At 39.5% G+C, this 18,897-nt stretch overlaps 1 protein-coding gene across 1 annotated transcript in view; it reads left to right on the top strand.

Annotated features, from left to right (window-relative positions):
- RBL1 (RB transcriptional corepressor like 1) overlaps positions 1-18,897 on the top strand; it is an 83,353-nt gene that overhangs the window by 13,249 nt on the left and 51,207 nt on the right. Inside the window, exons 3-11 of the mRNA XM_079785019.1 lie at positions 3,089-3,289; positions 3,665-3,729; positions 3,829-3,957; positions 4,067-4,227; positions 6,369-6,418; positions 7,212-7,398; positions 8,703-8,869; positions 14,362-14,474; positions 15,103-15,206. Of these exons, the coding sequence (XP_079641145.1) occupies positions 3,089-3,289; positions 3,665-3,729; positions 3,829-3,957; positions 4,067-4,227; positions 6,369-6,418; positions 7,212-7,398; positions 8,703-8,869; positions 14,362-14,474; positions 15,103-15,206 (1,177 nt within the window). The remainder of the gene's footprint in view (positions 1-3,088; positions 3,290-3,664; positions 3,730-3,828; positions 3,958-4,066; positions 4,228-6,368; positions 6,419-7,211; positions 7,399-8,702; positions 8,870-14,361; positions 14,475-15,102; positions 15,207-18,897) is intronic.

Here is an 18,897-nt window from a genome sequence, read left to right as displayed (position 1 = left end):
TGTCTAACTGCTCCCCTGCCAGCCTGTTTGCCCCCAACTTCCCTCCTCTGCTGGCCTGGTCACCCCTAACTGCCCTCCCCTGCAGGGTTGATCGCCTCCAACTGCCCTCCCTTGCAGGCCTGGTCCCTCTCAACTGCCCTCCCTTGCAGGCCTGGTGCCTCCCAACTGCCCTCCCCTGCTGGCCATCTTGTGGTTGCCATCTTGTGTCCACATGGGGCAGGATCTTTGACCACATGGGGGCAGCTATATTGTGTGTTGGAGTGATGGTCAATCTGCCTATTACTCTTTTATTAGATAGGATAGAGGCCTGGTGCATGGGTGGGGGCCAGCTTGTTTGCCCTGGTGTCCCAGATCAGGGTGGGGGTTCCCTTGGGGTGTGGGGCGGCCTGAGCGAGGGGCCTGTGGTGGTTTGCAGGCCGGCCACACCCCCTGGAGGGCAGGGGAAAGCTTGGCTTCTTTTGTTACCAGGGAAACCCAAGCCTCCCTCCTACTTTCTCCGTGGCTGTAGCCATCTTGGTTGGGTTAATTTGCATACTTGCTCTGATTGGCTGGTGGGCATGGCTGGTGGGTGTGGCGGAGTTAGGGTCAATTTGCATATTACTCTTTTATTAGGTAGGATAAGTAGGGGGGAAAGGAAAGCTCTTTCCTGTATTAGAATGCCAATTAATAAATGTAGAAGAAATTATAGAGTTGGGGGGGTGGAAATCACCATTTCGCAACCTCATAGTAATGATTGAGGAAAAATCCTCAATGGGTGCTAAAACTAGGGAATAGAAATTTGATGAGAAGCAGAATATTTACATAATTCTAAAGATCCTCCTCAGTTACTAATTACAAAGGGAATGATATTATCTTGGAAGTGGAAAACTGGGCAGATCCTACCTAAATCAAGTAGAGTTATCAATAATAGGGCAGATGGATATGATCCACTGAGAAGGATATAACATCACTTGTATAGTACTCTGTTAAAAATACATGGCCTGAATCTAATGGGAGCATGAAACAAACACAAATTACAGACATACTACAAGGTAAGATCAGTAAAATGATAACAGTGCTATAAGTTTTGTGTTGTTTTTTTAAAAATTTTTATGCACTTTGTTCCAGGTTAGAATAGCCCTTTGGGGGATAGCAATAAATACAATAGATTTATAAGGGGATGTATTAGTCAAGGCTCTTGTTTATAAAAAAAAACAACAACTATCAATTCTGGCTAATTTAAGGAGAAAAGAAATTTACTAAAAGGATACTGGATAGTTGACAAAGTCTTGAGAATACCTGACAGAGTCTTAAGGATGACTTAAAGCATTAAACTGGAAAGAACAAAAGGAGGCTGGCTCCACAGCCAAAGAGCATATCACAGGATACATCTAATAGGGAGGGATACAGCTTGCATGGCCAACAGTGCCATTCCTGGACATTGCTACAGTATTTGCCCCTAAGAGCTGAATATTGTTATTGTTCCTACTATAAGAATTTACCACTTCCTCACTTCTCTGTACCACCAGGTTCTGATTCAAAATCCCAAACATATATCAAATCAAGGACCTCAGGTTTTGTGCCTTCACCCTAACTTCCAATGAAGCTGATGTATCTTGTAGAAGATAAACTCAAAAGTGGGGAATTACCCTAGCCCGTTTGGCTCAGTGGATAGAGTGTCAGCCTGCAGACTGAAGGGTCCCGGGTTCAATTGCGGTCAAGGACACATGCCCGGGTTGCAGGCTTGATCCCCACTAGGGGGCGTGCAAGAGACAGCCGATCAATGATTCTCGTTATTGATGTTTCTATGTCTCTTTCCCTCTCCCTTCTTCTCTGAAATCAATAGAAATATATATATATATATATATATATATATATATATTAATGGGGGAATTCCTCAGTCAAGGAAAGGATTTCACATGCTGAGCAAACCCCATCTCCAAAAACAAAGTCCTCCATAAAGGACTGTAATTTGTCAGTCAAAATATTTTAATAATCTGTCAATTTTATCTCACTACTCTTGTTAAGAATCGTTTAAAGAGACTTAGAGTCTCAGATTTCAGTCAGCAGGAGTGGAGTTTGAATATCTGTGGATAATTAGCTGATGATGTCTTTCATCACCTTTTTTAAAAAAATTTTTTTATATTTATTGATGTCAGAGAGAGGGAGAGAGAGAGAAACATCAATGATGAGAGAGAATCATTGATCAACTGCCTCCTGCATGCCCCCTACTGGGGCTTCCATCGCCTTTTAAAAAAAATTACAAGTATTGCCCAGCTGGTGTGACTCAGGGTTGAGCGTTGACCTATGAACCAGGAAGTCAGCGTTCAATTCCAATCTGGGTATATGCCTGGGTTGTGAGCTTGATCCCCAGTGGGGAGCGTGCAGGAGGCAGCTGATCAATGACTCTCATCATTGATGTTTCTGTCTCCCTCTCTCTGCCTCTCTCTCTCTAAAATTAATAAAAACATTTAAAAAATTACAAGTGCCATTCCATACACACACACACACATACACATACACAAACACTTAAATGCGCTTTAACACTACAGATTTTCAATCTGAGACCACGCTAACATAGACAAAAAATGTCCCCATAATTGAATAAACCAGAAAGGAAAAGGAATAATCTCTTATTTTCTGGGTATGTACTACCTTCTTAGTTTATATTTAATGATGGAACCACACATTGGAACATAAACACTTGAATTTTATTCTGAACCTGTAACTGTCTGGTACTTTGTGATCAACTTCTAGAATCCACAACTTGGGATAATCTGTCCTTCCCCAAACTAATTTTGTTAACTCATCTATCTGTTGACTAACATTAATTTATATTTGGATTATTTCTAGGTGCTGTAGGTAGATAGGTGTTGTCACTCCCTGTATATTAGAAGATATGGTATATAATGACCACTAATTCAAAATATAAATTCCCACGATGATTCTGGGAACCAAAGTAATAGCACTTGGGGAGTGAGGCTTTTTGTCTTTTTTTTTTAAAATAAATTCAAACTGTTTAATAAAGATTCGTAGGCATAAATAGAAGTTTCCTTTTCCGTCCATTATATGAACTCATTTTAAAGTTGTTGTTTTTCTGTTTGTTTAGTTTAATACAGTTTTTTAGTAAAATGAAGAAGTGGATGGACATGTCAAACCTGCCACAAGAATTTCGTGAACGTATAGAAAGATTAGAAAGAAATTTTGAAGTGTCTACTGTAATTTTCAAAAAATTTGAGCCAATTTTTTTAGATATATTTCAAAATCCATATGAAGAGCCACCAAAGTTACCAAGAAGCAGGAAGCAGAGGTGAGACCCTTAAACCTTACATCATTGACATAAAAAGTATGATATAAAGTCACTAGGGGTATTTGCATTTTTAAAACTCTTACTTTTAAAACTTAAGTTTCTATTAAAATCCATTTATAAGTACACATATTTGGAAATTCAGGATAATAATTTCACTTACTTTTTTATGTTCTGATTATTTTATGCATATTGGAGGCTTATTTAAGTTTGTTTAAATTAACCAGAGGTTGTCTGTCCTTTGTGAGTGGAATTTTATATGTAATTTAACTTTTACTATTTGTTATTTATATTTGCTGTTTCAGTTTAAATGGCAGCTGTGGAGTGATATTTAGCAAGTTAGTAATATAAAAAGTACATTTCCTCCCTTTTTTTTAGGAGGAGTCCTTGCAGTGTTAAGGATCTCTTTAATTTCTGTTGGACACTCTTTGTTTATACTAAGGGTAAGGTGATACTTTCAGTGGTTTTACATTTCTACTGTGGGAACTTGTTGCTGTTTGATGTTAGAGGTTTCTGGGTTTTGTGTCTCTTTTCTTACAAAGGTAATTTTCGTATGATTGGAGATGATTTAGTAAACTCTTATCATTTACTTCTGTGCTGCTTGGATCTGATTTTTGCCAATGCCATTATATGCCCAAATAGAGGAGACTTGCTAAATCCGTCATTTAAAGGTAAGACCTTATTTATTTTTCAAAACTGATTATCAGTTTTTAGAAAAAGAGTTTTAAAAATTGACCATATTCTTTCCCCCCTGTTGCTTTTCATACCCTGTCATACTAGGATTGCCATCTGATTTTCATACTGCTGACTTCAGGGCTCCTGAAGAGCCTCCCTGCATCATTGCTGTACTGTGTGAACTGCATGATGGACTTATAGTGGAAGCAAAAGGAATAAAGGAGCACTACTTTAAGCCATATATTTCAAAACTCTTTGACAGGAAGGTACTGTACTTAATAAATGATCAAGATTTTTAGGGGTTAGCAGCCGTAACCTCAAAGGAAGAAATAATGTTTTAAAGATTCAGAGTCAAGATTTCCAGGTTTCCGTCTCTGCCACGTTGCAGAATTGGCCTATAATGTGAGGAACAGCCGTTGAAGAATGTGACCAATTATATGTACTATCAAGTAAAAGTACACTGTCAGAGGTAACTATAGGAGGTTCTGATAAAAAATTATGAAAAACAGGAGGTCAGAGTAAGCTAATTTACTGCCACAATTTGAGTAATTTCTATTTACTAGAAGTAGGATGGCATATAACAACTATAGCTTTAATTCTTTATAAATAGAGCAGAAAATCCTGTATAGTTTTGTAGACACTTGCAGACTATTTGCATGCATTCTAGTTTGTTTTCCTCAAGAAATTTACTTAGCTATTTCTATATTTTTGAAGTGGCTTATTCCTTTGGGACTCAATTTTTCACTTCCTGAAAATTCAGCCTTTTAATCCAGCTAGACCTTGAGTTTTCTCTTTAGTAAAATAGGGGTTTGGATTAGGTCATCTTATGGTTCCTCTCTGCCAATATTATGAGATTTTTCTTCAAGCATAAAGTCTTTCCTAACTGGATTCAATTCTTTGTCTCTTATACACACTTTTGTATTTAGTTATATATTTCCTAAAATGTGTGTGTGTGTGTGTATCATGACTCCTTATATGTATGTTAAATATCTTCAGTAAACTTCTAAGGGAATTCAAGAGTTATGTCTGTTGTATTCTGCGGCCTCTGGGTATGTTGATTGTACATCTTGGTTTCTTTGGATTATTTGGCTTTGGGCTGTTGTCTTAGCACAGGGGTGGGAAGCCTTATTTCTGCCAAGGGCCATTTGGATATTTATAACATCATTTGAGGGCCATACAAAATTATCAGTTTAAAAATTAGCCGGCTATATTTGGTCAGCCATTTAATTAAATCACTCCTAATGCATTGGCAAGGCCAAATCAAATTATTTCCCACCGCTGTCTTAGCATCATTATTATAGCTTCTCCTTTCACCCTGAAACTATCCTAGTTTGGACAATGGTCCTCCTGCCCATGGGCCACAGGTGTTTTGCTTGGTCTTTGTAGTGTGTTATTTAGTTCATTTTGTTTTGTTCCATTTTTAATTTCCAGATACAGACCTTATATATAAAAACTTTTCAAAAATCAGAAGCTATAGCAATACTGGTTTGGAATTTCTACATGACTTTACATAGGTAACTGTTGTCAAGCTAAATGATGGTCACTTCTTTGAAGATGGGAAATACCCTTTCTGCTCTCATCATTTATGTATATTGACCCCTGATCCTTAGGGCATTTGAGTTTACAACTCCTGAAGTGTAGTAATCTTAAGTAGTGTGAATACACAGAAGTACTAACAACAATATAGTTTTCCTCTCACCAGTGATAGTACATATGTTTCCTTTGAATCTTCTGCTTGCCTAACACATTCAATATATGTTAGTTTCCTTTTACCATAGACAAGTGTTTAAAATTGGATAGCTTTCATCAGACTAACTACGGAAATTTGCTAAAAACACTGCCTCAGCCCAGGCCTTGAGTTCCATTCTTGCATTTTAAACAAGTTCTCTTAAGTGATTTGTGTATCACTAAAATTTGGAAACCTCTGCTATAAACTGATTTTAAAGTATTTTCAAAACTGACTTTAGCCTGGCTGGTGTGGCTCAGTTGGTTGAGTGTCATCTCATGCACCAAGAGGACACTCACTGGTTTGATTCCTGGTCAGGGCACATGCCTGGGTTGTGGGCTCAATCCCCAGTTGGGGGCGTGCAGGAGGCAGCTGATCGATGTTTCTATCTCCCTCTTCCTTCCTCTCTCTGAAACCAATAAAAACGTATTAAAATAATAATAATAAATTTTAAAAGGCAATTTTCTTTGTAAAAAAGAAAAAAAACCTTGACTTTAAATGGTTTTTAATATTTTATTTGCATGCTGATTTAATTTTACTGGTTTGAAAGAAATATTTAGTAATTTTGTTTTGTGTTTGTATGATTTATAACAACTACCAATGTGAAAATTTAGATAAAAATTTAGATAAATATGCTAATGCTCAATTTTATGATGTCACATAATGACTTTTTCCTCCTAGATTTTAAAAGGAGAATGCCTCCTGGACTTTTCCAATTTTACTGATAATAGGTAAGTATCTACCACTAATGGTATCTAATATAGTATAGACTGTCAATAATAATTTGTTGCAATTTATTAAGTGAAACATTATATTCAAGTTCCTACTGCTCTAGTGACATTGAGTGGGTGTTGTCACCGAGCTTTGTTGTCTTTACATTTATTTTGAGGAACCATTGGTACTTGACAGCTACTTTGCAGAGAAAGTCATAAACAGGCTCAAAGTCTTCTGTATTTGAGTTTTTATTAATCAAATGTTGGCAAATTCAGAATGTGTTCATATTTCAAAGCCACTATTGCCTCAGTAATCAGATCTTAATTAGGTTCAACTAGTTTTCAGATTAAGTATATATTCTCTTTCACTCACCTTTCAAAGTAATTTATTGCTTTGTATGTGAATATGAAGAATGGTCATCAGGTAGGAGCCTCTGATATCATTAGATGAGCAGACTTAATAAAAATGAGTGTGGCTCAGTTGGGTGGGCATTGTCATGCACCAAGGGGTTGCTGGTTGATTCCTGGTCAGGGCACAAGCCCAGATTGCAGGCTTGATCCCCAGTAGGGCATGTGCAGGCGGCAGCTGATAGATGTCTCGCTCTCGCATCAGTGTTTCTCTCTCCCTTTCTCTCTCTCTAAAAATCAGTAAAAAAAATATATTTTTAAAAAGCAACAACACTAGAAAGTCATCAGCTTTTCCAGACTGGAGTCTAAATTTATCTTCAAATCAAAATAAATCCATTGTGTTTTATTCTGTTACTTGGTTTTATTCTTGCAGCTTAAAGTTTTTTTTGTTTTTTTTTCTCAGCAAAGCAGTGAACAAGGAGTATGAAGAATATGTTTTAACTGTTGGTGATTTTGATGAGAGGATCTTTTTGGGAGCAGATGCAGATGAGGAAATTGGAACTCCTCGAAAGTTCACTGGTGACACCCCATTAGGGAAACTGACAGCACAGGCTAATGTGGAATGTAACCTTCAACAACACTTTGAAAAAGTAATATAACCTAGACTGGCCTCAGTCTTGAATGATCTTTTTCTCTCTGTGTATGATTCTACTAACAGCAGAAGCATCTTTCAAGCTAAATCTTGAGTTTCTTCTACTAATTCATATTTCCCATGAAAGCCTTAAAAGGTAATTTTTAAAAACTATGGCATTTAGTATTTTTACCACATTTCTTGCTATTTTTCATATTTTGGATATATTTCCCCAGAATATCTGGGTTTTTCAGTAGAGAATGTGTCTTGACATAAAGGATTTATGCTTTCTTCCTAATCTTTTTATCACTAGCCACTATTCCACTGCTTTAAAATTTAGTTTGCTTTCCTATCCATGACAAACTATGTGCTCTTTCTGTGCTTCGGCTATAAAACTCTGGACTTGATTATTAATAGCCAAGGCTTAATTCTGTATATAAGTGTAAAATGGATTGGAGGATAAGGTTTAATGGAAAAGTCACTAGTCTAAAACACTGATTTTCAACCTTTTTCGTCTCATGGCTCACATAAACTAATCAGTATAATTCTGTAGCACACCAAAGAAATATATTTTTGCCGGTCTGACCAAGAAATTAGTTATACTTCCGATTTACCAAAAAATGATAATAATTACCTACCCTTTTTGCTACAAAGTGGCTTTTTAAAAAAAAATCAGGTGCCTATACTTGTATATAAGGATTTCTAGTATAATTAACCAGTCAGATACAACCTTTTGTGATGTGGCCAATAACTTGAACTCTGTTATATAACCTATATATTTTTGGTTCTAGACAGGGCATTCACAATGGACAGTATTTGTTGTGTTGGCTGTTGTTAGTTTTTTTGGGGAGGGCCTGTTATAATTTTTTAATTTGACAATCTAAAGGAAAAAAGATCAGTGTCCCTGACTAAATAGTCAGGTATTGCATGCTTTAAAAATTCTTGCAGCACACTAGTTAAAAATCACTTATCTGGAAGATAGAAAACCTAAGTTTTAGTCCAAGCTCTGCCATTAACTTCATCAGTTTAAACAGGGTTTTTTAACTTCTCTGTGCCTGTTGTCTCATAAGTAAAATGAAAATGTATATGTTATTTTTAAGTGAATGTTAGGAAGAGAAAATGAAATTATGCTTTGAAAAAGTGTTACTCAAATTTAAGGATGTTAATAGCATGATATTGCTAAAAATTTGGTGGTAACCAGAAGAGGAGGGGGAAAAGTAGCTTACTAAATTTGAATAGAGAAGATGATATATATACCGAATTAAATACATAATGAGGGGGAAGGTAACTTTTTAACCTCACAGATTTTTCTTTTTTTGACAGAAAACATCATTTGCACCTTCAACCCCCCTGACAGGACGGCGATATTTACGAGAAAAAGAAGCAATCATTACTCCTGTTGCTTCAGCCACTCAAAGTGTGAGCCGGTTACAGAGTATTGTGACTGGACTGAAAAATGCACCAAGTGAACAACTTATAAATATTTTTGAGTAAGTTCAATACTATTATTTTTCTAAATGTCTCTTTTAAATTAGACTTTGTATTCCATTTTGTATTTAGTATATTCAGAATTCTTAAGATATTGGATATACATTGGGAAAGTTTTGCCATACCATTTCAATCACAAAGTGTGTTGACCTAATATCAGACAGAAGTACCTATTAAAAATTTCATATCAATATTCATATTATTATAGACTTTCAAGGTTAAATATATCTGAAAGGTTATCTAGCTAGGACATTCCATTCTGGTAACTATCCCTAAGTTATACATTATTGTTTTTCTTTTTGCTTTACTTTAAATGGGTTCAAGCTAAATGTTTATCAAATGGAGGAGTTACATATTGATGGTGCAGCCTTAAAATATATATTTTTTGCAATTGTTTAAAAAGAGACAATTGTAAGAACCTGGTGGGATTCCTGAAGATAAAACCCAGGAAAGTTTGGCCTCTTCCCCCACACCCTACCCCAAGACTGTAGCACCAGGAGACTCCCACTTCTCACACAGTAGTCCTCACTCAGCTTTTAGCAATTCATTAAAATGATCATTTAAGTATCCTTACAAATTTATGCTCGTTCTGCTTCTACTCCAGAAGTATGGAACAATGAGATAGCTTTCCTGATCAGCAGGAAGACACTGATAATTGGGAAGTTTGATGCTTGCTCAGTGATAGCTTTGCTACCTCTGGAATCCTAAAAATTACGCTGTCCTTCAAGAGCAACTGAAGCCCTTCAAAGATGCACTGATTGCCCTTTATCTCCTTGTGTTCATAATTCTCATACCTATCATCTGAATAGTGGTAAGAAATGAGTAAACTAGAGGAGTGTGTGTATAATGCATGAGCAGAAATTATGTCTGTGAAAGAAAAACAAGCACATTTGGAATAGGAAATAAAAGGAGAAGTGGAAAAAAAAAGGAGAAGTGAATCTCTCCCTCTCTGAAAACAATAAAAATAAACTAATAATAAAGAAGTGAAACTATTGAATAACATGACTAATGATCCCAGGCTGAAAGATTGGGAACATTCTCAGACATTGAAAAATACTACTTATATTCATGGTCCTCCTGGACACCCAGGTGAAAAGGAGAGAGAGATCTCACACTGGAAAAGATGGTCCATGATGCATTCCAGATCTAATAACAGGTCCTCCAGGTCCTAAAGGTGGTTGGAGAACAATTGGCTTTCCTGCAAGTCAAGGATTCTCAGGACTAGTGGAGAAGACTTGGAGACCAGGAAATCCTGGACAAAAAGGCCAGAAGGGGAAAAGAGGGAGAAGAAGCATGCTAAGACCAGTACGACTCCCTGATCATAGTAGGCAGAACCCTCTTAGGATCAGGTGGGTTGAGCAGGACATCTGCTACCATCTCATTAAAAGGCCCTTCACTTCTGGACAAATCAGCACAACTGATTCCAAGATCCCTTTGTGGTTCCTCCAAACAACCAGGTAGCCAAGCTTCCTCATGGCTTTCTCTCCCGGTCCTGGGTGCTGCTGCTGGGGCCTCTGCTCTCATGCTCAGACCTCTACCCACTCTGTACCCCTGCATCACTATCATCCCCTAACCTGGACAGCTTCCATTGGCTGTTCCAACCAGAGCCAGGCTAGAAGTCCACTGATACCCCCTTAACTAGTGTCTTGCTAAACCAGTTTAATCCATTGAGTTCTAGAAATTTTATAGGTACTTATGTGGGTTCATTAATTAAAAAACACTAAACCAACAAGAGGAATGACATAGAAAGAAAATTCATTCATCATATGTTCATTGTGAACCTCCTGAAGCTGGACTTGATAGCTAATAAGATAGCTATTGTGTCTGGCCTTACAGACCTAATTGTCCTGAAAAACATAGAAATGTAAATGACAATTATACAGAACAGCAGAGCTATATTGGAGGAAGAATAGGGCTCAATAGGTGCTTAGAGGAGATCAATATTTTTAAATTCCTTAGAATATTAAAAAGATAATTGATTTTGATTTGCATAGTTTACCTTCTTATCTTCTTAGGCTCCAAATTACAGCCTTTTTTTCAAATTTTATAGTGAGATAAATGGAGCTTGGACTGTTCATTCAACACATTTGAACCAAAAAACACCCAAAACTTGTTTTTTTAATTTCCTGCTAATTTCAAGCAAGAATTTTTTTATCAGGGTGGCTGCAAAAAGAAAGAAAGAAAGAGAGGAGGGTGGGAGAGAGAGAGAAAGAAAAGAAAAGAAAAACAGAATTTCATGAAAAAAATAAAGCTGATAATGTTTTTATTCTAAAAAGTATTTTAAGCTTTAATTATCCAGTGTAGGTCATGGAGGAAAAAGACATATTTCAGTAGCACTAGAGATACTTTGTGTAGGTAAAGAAAGGGCTAAAACAATGAAAAAGGAGAAAAGTTAAGAAAAGGCAGACAGCCCTAACCGGTTTGGCTCAGTGGATAGAGTGTTGGTCTGCGGACTGAAGTGTCCCAGATTCGATTCCGGTCAAGGGCATGTACCTTGGTTGCAGGCACATCCCCAGTAGGGAGTGTGCAGGAGGCAGCTGATCGATGTTTCTCTCTCATCGATGTTTCTAACTCTCTATCCCTCTTTCTTCCTCTCTGTAAAAACTTAATAAAAATATATTTTTTTTAAAAAAAAAGAAAAGAAAGACAAAAAAAGGAATAAGAGGGCTAGCACAAAGATGATGGCATAGGTAAATGCAGCATTCACCTTCTTTCACAACCACATTAAAATTACAACTAAACCACAGAACAACCATCATTCAGAACAGCCTGAAATCTGTTTGAACAGAAGCCCTACAACTAGAGAATTAAAGAAGGCACATTGAGACTCTAGGAAGAGCAGAAGCCAGAACAGGCTGGTCGGTCGAACATCCATGTGTGGCAGTTAAAAATCAGGAGGGATATCGTGGCAGCGGATCCCCACACCAGATCCTCAGCCCAGGATTCCAGTGCCAGAAAGAGTAGTCCCCATAACTTCAGGCTATAAAAACCAGTGGGTATTGTGGCTGAGTGGCACAGAGGCTGCTGAAGTCCCAGGCAGTTCCTCTTAAAGGACCTATGCACAGACTTACTCAGACTCACTCCCCCTGAGCTCCAGCACTGGGGCAAATTGAAAGGATCCAAGGACATACAGAGATGAACTAAATTGTCTGGCATCAGGACAAGAACTAGGGCCAGACAGAATTGCTGGCAGAGGTCATTGTTCCTTGCCTGAGACCTCCCCTACCACAGAGCCAACAGGCAGGAGCCATATCTGAGTCTCCATCAACCTGACCAACACTGTTCATCAGTCCTGGTGATACCTTGAGACCCCACCCCACCCAGTTTGCATCCCCACCCAAGCTGTTTGCAGTGGATTTTCCATATGAATGGCCTTTCCTGGCTCAGACTTCAGACTTTCCTAAAATCTCTTAAACAAGCAGCAGCTGGCCTCATCGTGGCCATATCTCTCGATAAGTGGCCACAGGCCCAACACTAGCAGCAGCTTTATAAGGTTCATATCTTGGCCTCCTGGTCACCTCCAAGCCTAACACAAGTAGAACCTATCTGCAGATCGTTCTGTAGCTCATGTTGGGTGGCCCCATGCAGGGCACAGGCAGCAGTTGACTTTGCACCTCTCAGGAGGCCCCAGAGCCAGTGTAGCTGGTAGTCAGCTTCAGACCACACCAGTTTTTCAACCCTACCACATCCATGAGCGACGCACTCAAGGGGAGGACTTGGTAAGCACCAAAGCCCCATTGACGTAAGTCCTGCCCTATAGGTGTATCTCCCACATAGCAGCTCTTCTGCTGTTGTCATAGCTGTTCCTCACAGCCAATTGGCCTGGGAGTCAACCCCTCCCAGTGACAACAATTAGGCTCAACTACAACAGGAAAGTGCAGACAGCCCACGTAGGGGCTCACATAGAAGTCCCAGCTCAGGTGTCTAGGAAGGCTGAGCCACTGGGCCCTATAGGACACCTATTACACAAGGTCACTGTACCAATTCCAGGAGACATGGCAGCTCTACCTACAGTGGTTCTCAACCTTTCTAATGCTTGACCCTTTAATATAGTTCCTCATGTTGTGGTGACCCCCAACCATAAAATTATTTTCGTTGCTACTTCATAAATGTAATTTTGCTACAGTTATGAATCGTAATGTAAATGTCTGTGTTTTCTGATGGTCTTGGGCAACCCTGCTAGCAGTTCTCAACCTGTGGGTCATGACCCACAGGTTGAGAACTGCTGCTGTAGAGCCTAAGACCATCGGAAAACACAGATGTTTACATTACGATTCATAACAGTAGCAAAATTACAGTTATGAAGTTTACATTATGATTATTATGAAGTTTACATTACAAAATTACAGTTATGTTTACATTACGATTCATAACAGTAGCAAAATTACAGTTATGAAGTAGCAATGAAAATAATTTTATGGTTGGGGGTCACCACAACATGAGGAACTGTATTAAAGGGTCGAGGTATTAGAAAGGTTGAGAACCACTGACCTAATATATAAAAACAAGCACAGGGACGCAGCCAAAATTCGGAGACAAACGTTACAAATGAAAGAAGTGGAAGCAAGCAAACTACTGGATACAGAATCAAAACAATGGTTATAAGATTACTCAGGACCTTAATGAGAGCTTCAAGGGACTTAGTAAGATTCTCAAGGATCTTAGTGAGAATGTCAAAGACATGGAAAAGGACCAGTCAGAAATTAACTAACTGAAATAAAGAATAATTTACAGGGATTCAACAGTAGAATAGAGGATTCCAAGAATCAAATCAACCATTTGGTATATAAGGAAGCAAAAACTGCCCAATCAGAAGATCAAAAAGAAAAAAGAATCCAAAATTATGAAAACAATGTAAGGAGCCTGTGGGACAACTTCAAATGTACTGATATTCGCATTATGGGGGTGCCAGAAGGAGAAGAGAAAGATCAAGATATTGGAAACCTACTTGAAGAAATAATGACAGAAAACTTCCCCTACCTGGTGAAAGAAATAGTTTTGTCTTTTCTAGAATATCATAAATATAATCATAATATAGCGGATGTTGATTCTTCCAAGATTGAAATTCCTAAACATAATGTCATATTATTTCATTTAGAGGCTGTAGACTTGTTTGAAATATGCTAGCTTATATATCTAAGTTGTAGGTCCTTGCTTTTTATCACTTTGAATATTTCTTGACACTCCCTTCTGTCCTACAAAGTTTCTGTTCAGAAATCAGCTGATAGTTATATGGTTGCTCCCTTGTAGGTAACTAACTGCTTTTCTCTTGCTACTTTTAAGATTTTCTCTTTGTCTTTAAACTTTAGCATTTTAATTATGATGTGTCTTGGTGTGGGCCTCTTTGGATTCATCTTATTTGGGACTCTTTAGGTATACAACTGAGACTAGAACTTTGATCATGAAAAACGAAGTTAATTCTTAAAAGAAGAAATGTTGGTAGGCTGGGTTGTTCTTTTTTTCCTGGTAATTGAGTTCCTGTTATATTTAATAGATCTTGTATGCGTAATCCTATGGAAAATATTATGAAAATAGTGAAAGAAATAGGAGAGGCTTTCTGTCAACACTATACTCAATCAACAGATGAACAACCAGGATCTCACATAGGTAAGAAGACAAAACTAAACTTAATACAGCAATAAAAATAGACAGATTGTCCCCCCAAAAAGTAGAAATTCAAGTTTTTTCCTTCCCTGCTATTCTTTTTTTAATTTCTTTATTGATTAATGTATCACATATTTGTCCTCATCCCCCCGTTCCCATCCCACACCCCTCCCCACACATGCCCCCACCCCCCTGTTGTCCTTAACCGCTGGTTAGGCTCATATGCTTGCACACAAGTCCTTTGGTTGATCTCTCCCCTTTACCCCCACCTTCCCTACCCTCCCTCTGAGGCCCGACCGTCTGATCCATGCCTTCTTGTTTCTGGGTCTGTTCTTGTTCAAGTGGAGGGGAGGGAGGAGGGTTGGGAAAGAGAGAAAGACATCAATGAGAGACACATTAATTGGTTATCTCCCATTCGTACCCCAACCTGGGCCGGGGATCAAACCTGCAACTCAGGTATATGCCCTTGACCTGGAATTGAATCCCTGACTCTTCGGGCTGTGGCTCTAACCAGTGAGCAACCAGCCAGGGTTCCCTACTTGCTTAATTTATTTGATTTAAGTTAATGTGTTTTGTTTTTAAGTCCTTAACAGCTGTTTCATTAACACTTTTTCCCTTTTTTCCCTCTAAGACTTTGCTGTAAACAGACTAAAGCTTGCAGAAATTTTGTATTATAAAATACTAGAGACTGTAATGGTTCAGGAAACACGAAGACTTCATGGAATGGACATGTCAGTAAGTAAATTGCCTCTCTCAGCCACTAGCAAGGTTCATAAATCTTAAGCCTGGCCCGGCTGGCGTGGCTCAGTGGTTGAGCATCAACCTATGATCAGGAGATCCTGGATTTAGTTCCTGGTCAGGGCACCTGCCCAGATTGCGGGCTAGATCCCCAGTAGGGGACATGCAGGAGGCAACCCATCAATGATTCTCATCATTGATATTTCTTTCTTTCTCTACCTTCCTCTCTGAAATCAATAAGTATATATAAGTGTGTATATATATATATGTGTGTGTGTGTGTGTGTGTGTGTGTGTGTGTGTGTGTGTATGTGTATATATATATATATATATATATATATCTCCTATCTAATAAAGAGGGGATATGCTAATTGACCCTCATGCCATCACAAAGATGGCAGCTCCCACAGCCAATAAGGAGGGAATGTGCTAATTGACTGTCACGCCCTCAAAGTTGGGGACACTCACAGCCAGTGAGGGAATATGCTAATCGAATGCCACGCCCTCAAAAATGGAGGTGCCGACAGCCAATAAGGAAGGAATATGCTAATTGACTAACATGTCCTCAAAGACGGTGGCACCCACAGCCACAAGATGGTGTGCCCAGTCCTCTCAGCCTGCCAGGGTGGCAGGTGCATGGCAAGGCGGGCCCATCCGCTCTGCGCGCCTGCCTCTGGAGTCCCCCAGTTCCCTCAGCCCCCAACTGCCCAGGAGCACGTAACCAGGGCTGGCTGAGGCTTGCGCTGCTGGCAGTGGCAGCAGCAGAGGTATGATGGGGGTGTCACTTTCCCCTGATCTCCAGATCACCTCCCACCCCTGAGGGCTCCCGGACTGTGAGAGGGGAAAGGCCGGGCTGAGGGATCCCTGCTCCAGTGCATGAATTTTCATGCACCAGGCCTCTAGTATTTATGTGTATATATATGTGTATATATTATGTGTATATATACATATTAGAACAGGGGTCCTCAGACTTTTTAAACAGGGGGCCAGTTGGCTGTCCCTCAGACTGTTGGAGGGCCGGAATATAGTTAAAAAAAAACTATGAACAAATTCCTATGCACACTGCACATATCTTTTTTTTTTTTTTAAATATATTTTATTGATTTTTTTCACAGAGAGGAAGGGAGAGGGATAGAGAGCTAGAAACATCGATGAGAGAGAAACATCGACCAGCTGCCTCCTGCACGCCCCCTACCGGGGATGTGCCCGCAACCAATGTACATGCCCTCGACCGGAATCGAACCTGGGACCTTCCAGTCCGCAGACCGACACTCTATCCACAGAGCCAAACCGGTTTCGGCTCATATCTTATTTTGAAGTAAAAAAACAACACGCCAAAAACACCCGCATGTGGTCCGTGGGCTGTAGTTTGAGGACGCCTGTATAGGAAGCCCAATGCATAAAGATTCGTGCTAGAATAGGCTTTCCTTTCCCTGGCTTCCGGCAACGCCTTTCCACTCCAGCCCAGCCCCTTTCTGCTCAGGCCCCAGAGCCGCCTCTTTCCTCTCTGGCCACGCTGCCCAGAGGCCCTGTGAGACTGGGGGTGGGACAGAACGCCATGGTGACGACGCAAGCATCCCTCCCCTCTCACTCGGCGCCTGTGTATGCTAATTAACCGCCATCTTCGTTGGGTTAATTTGCATATCACTCCTGATTGGCTGGTGGCATAGCGGAGGTATGGTCAATTTACATGTTTGTCTATTATATCTTAAGCCTGGAAGCAGTGTGTTATGAGGTTCTACAGTATAATGTATTGGGGGGGGCGGGGTCAGTGGTTAAGGGCAAACTTAGCCAAGATGACATATTAGTTAGTCTTAGTTATCTTTGGCACATCAAGAGCTAGTCACATCTAGGCAAGAATGTGAAATGCCTAAAGTTCGTCTTTGATGCACCATCAGTATCCTTTCCATTCAGGTATTGTTTTTTTATCCTTCATTCACAGTTAGCTAATAATAAACACCCTTCCCTCGAATAATAAAGCCAACTGATAATTAAGGTATTTGTCCATACCTCCCATGGATTTTAGAGGAATAAATTCTTGCATACTGGTTGTTTTTTTTCTCTCTCTTTATTTATTTATTTGTGTGTGTGTGTTTGTATTGATTTCAGAGAAGAAGGAAGAGGGAGAGAGAGAGAGAAACATCAATGATGAGAGAGAATCATTGATCGGCTACCTCCTACACGCACCACACTGGGATTTGAGCCAGAACCCAGGCATGTGTCCTGACTGGGAATTGAACCGTGACCTCCTGGTTCATAGGTCAGTGCTCAACCTCTGAGCCATGCCAGCTATGCTGCATATGCCCATAATGTTTTTTAGACTCACATTTGATTGTATTTAGAATTCTAGATTAACAGTCATTTTCCTTTGGCATTCAAGTCCAATGGCATTCTAATTCTTATTATTGGGAGGTGTCCTGTGTTTACTTTCTGGAATATTAGTATCCTGTTTTTGTTTTTGTTAATCCTCACCCAAGAATATTTTTTCCATTGATTTTTAGAATAGAAGGGAGAATTGCAGGGAGGGAGGGAGGGAGGGAGAGAGAGAAAAACATCAATGCCACGGAGACACATTGATTGGTTGCCCCCCATCCCTCATGCACCCTGAGTGGGGCGCAAGATCAAACCTGCAACTCAAAAAACAAAACAAAAAAAAACCCTGAAACCCAGATACATACTTTTAACTGGGAATTGAACCCACTACCCTTCATCTGTGGGCCGACGCTCTCACCACTGAGGACGCAGCCAGGGCAATATCCTCTCTCTTTTTCTTTAATTGATTTTACAGAGGAAGGGAGTGATATAGTTAGAAACATTGATGAGAGAGAAATATCAGTCAGCTGCCTCCTTCACACCCCCTACTGGGGATCGAGCCCGCAACCAAGGTACATGCCCTTGACCAGAATCAAACCTGGATCTCTTCAGTCCCTGTGCTGATGCTCTATCAACTGAGCCAAACCGGTTAGGGCAATACCCTCTTTTTATCCCTGATATACTGAGATTTATAATAAAGTGCCTTATTGTTGTGTCTTTTCATTCATTTGTTAGGCATTCTTATAAAGATGTTCTTTTTTTTTTTTAATATATATTTTTTACTGATTTTAGAGAGTAAGGGTATGGGAGAGAGAGATAGAAATATCAATGATGAGAGAGATCATTGACTGACTGACTCGTATATGCCCCCCACTGGGGATCGAGCTTGCAACCTGGGCATATGCCCTGACCGGGAATCAAACCGTGACCTGCTGGTTCATAGGTAGCCACTCAACAGCTGAGCAAAATTGTTCTTTTAATCCCAAAAATATATCCAGCAATTTGAGGTCATTTTATTGCATTATTTCTTATTTAAAATATTGCCCACTGATATATTTCACTGTAGATTTTATTTTTCAGATGAGGGATGTTCAGGATTTTCTTCTCTTGTTTTTCTTTTACTTTAAAAAATTATGTTTTTATTGATTTTTATAGAGAGGGGAAAGGAGAGGAAGAGATAGAAATATCAATTAGCTGCCTCCTGCATGCCCCCTACTGGGGATCAAGCCAGAAACCTAGGTATGTGGCCTGACTGGGAATCTAACCAGTGACCTCTTTGTGCGTGAATGACATTCAACCAATTGAGCCACACCACTGGCTCTCCTCTCTCTCTCTCTCTCTCTCTCTCTCTCTCTCTCTCTCTCTCTCTCTCTCTC

Source organism: Cnephaeus nilssonii (genome assembly GCF_951640355.1).
Source record: "Cnephaeus nilssonii genome assembly, chromosome: 11".
Lineage (NCBI taxonomy): Eukaryota > Metazoa > Chordata > Mammalia > Chiroptera > Vespertilionidae > Cnephaeus > Cnephaeus nilssonii.
The sequence above is the reverse complement of the archived record's forward strand: the minus strand, read 5'-3'. Positions and strand labels throughout refer to the sequence as shown.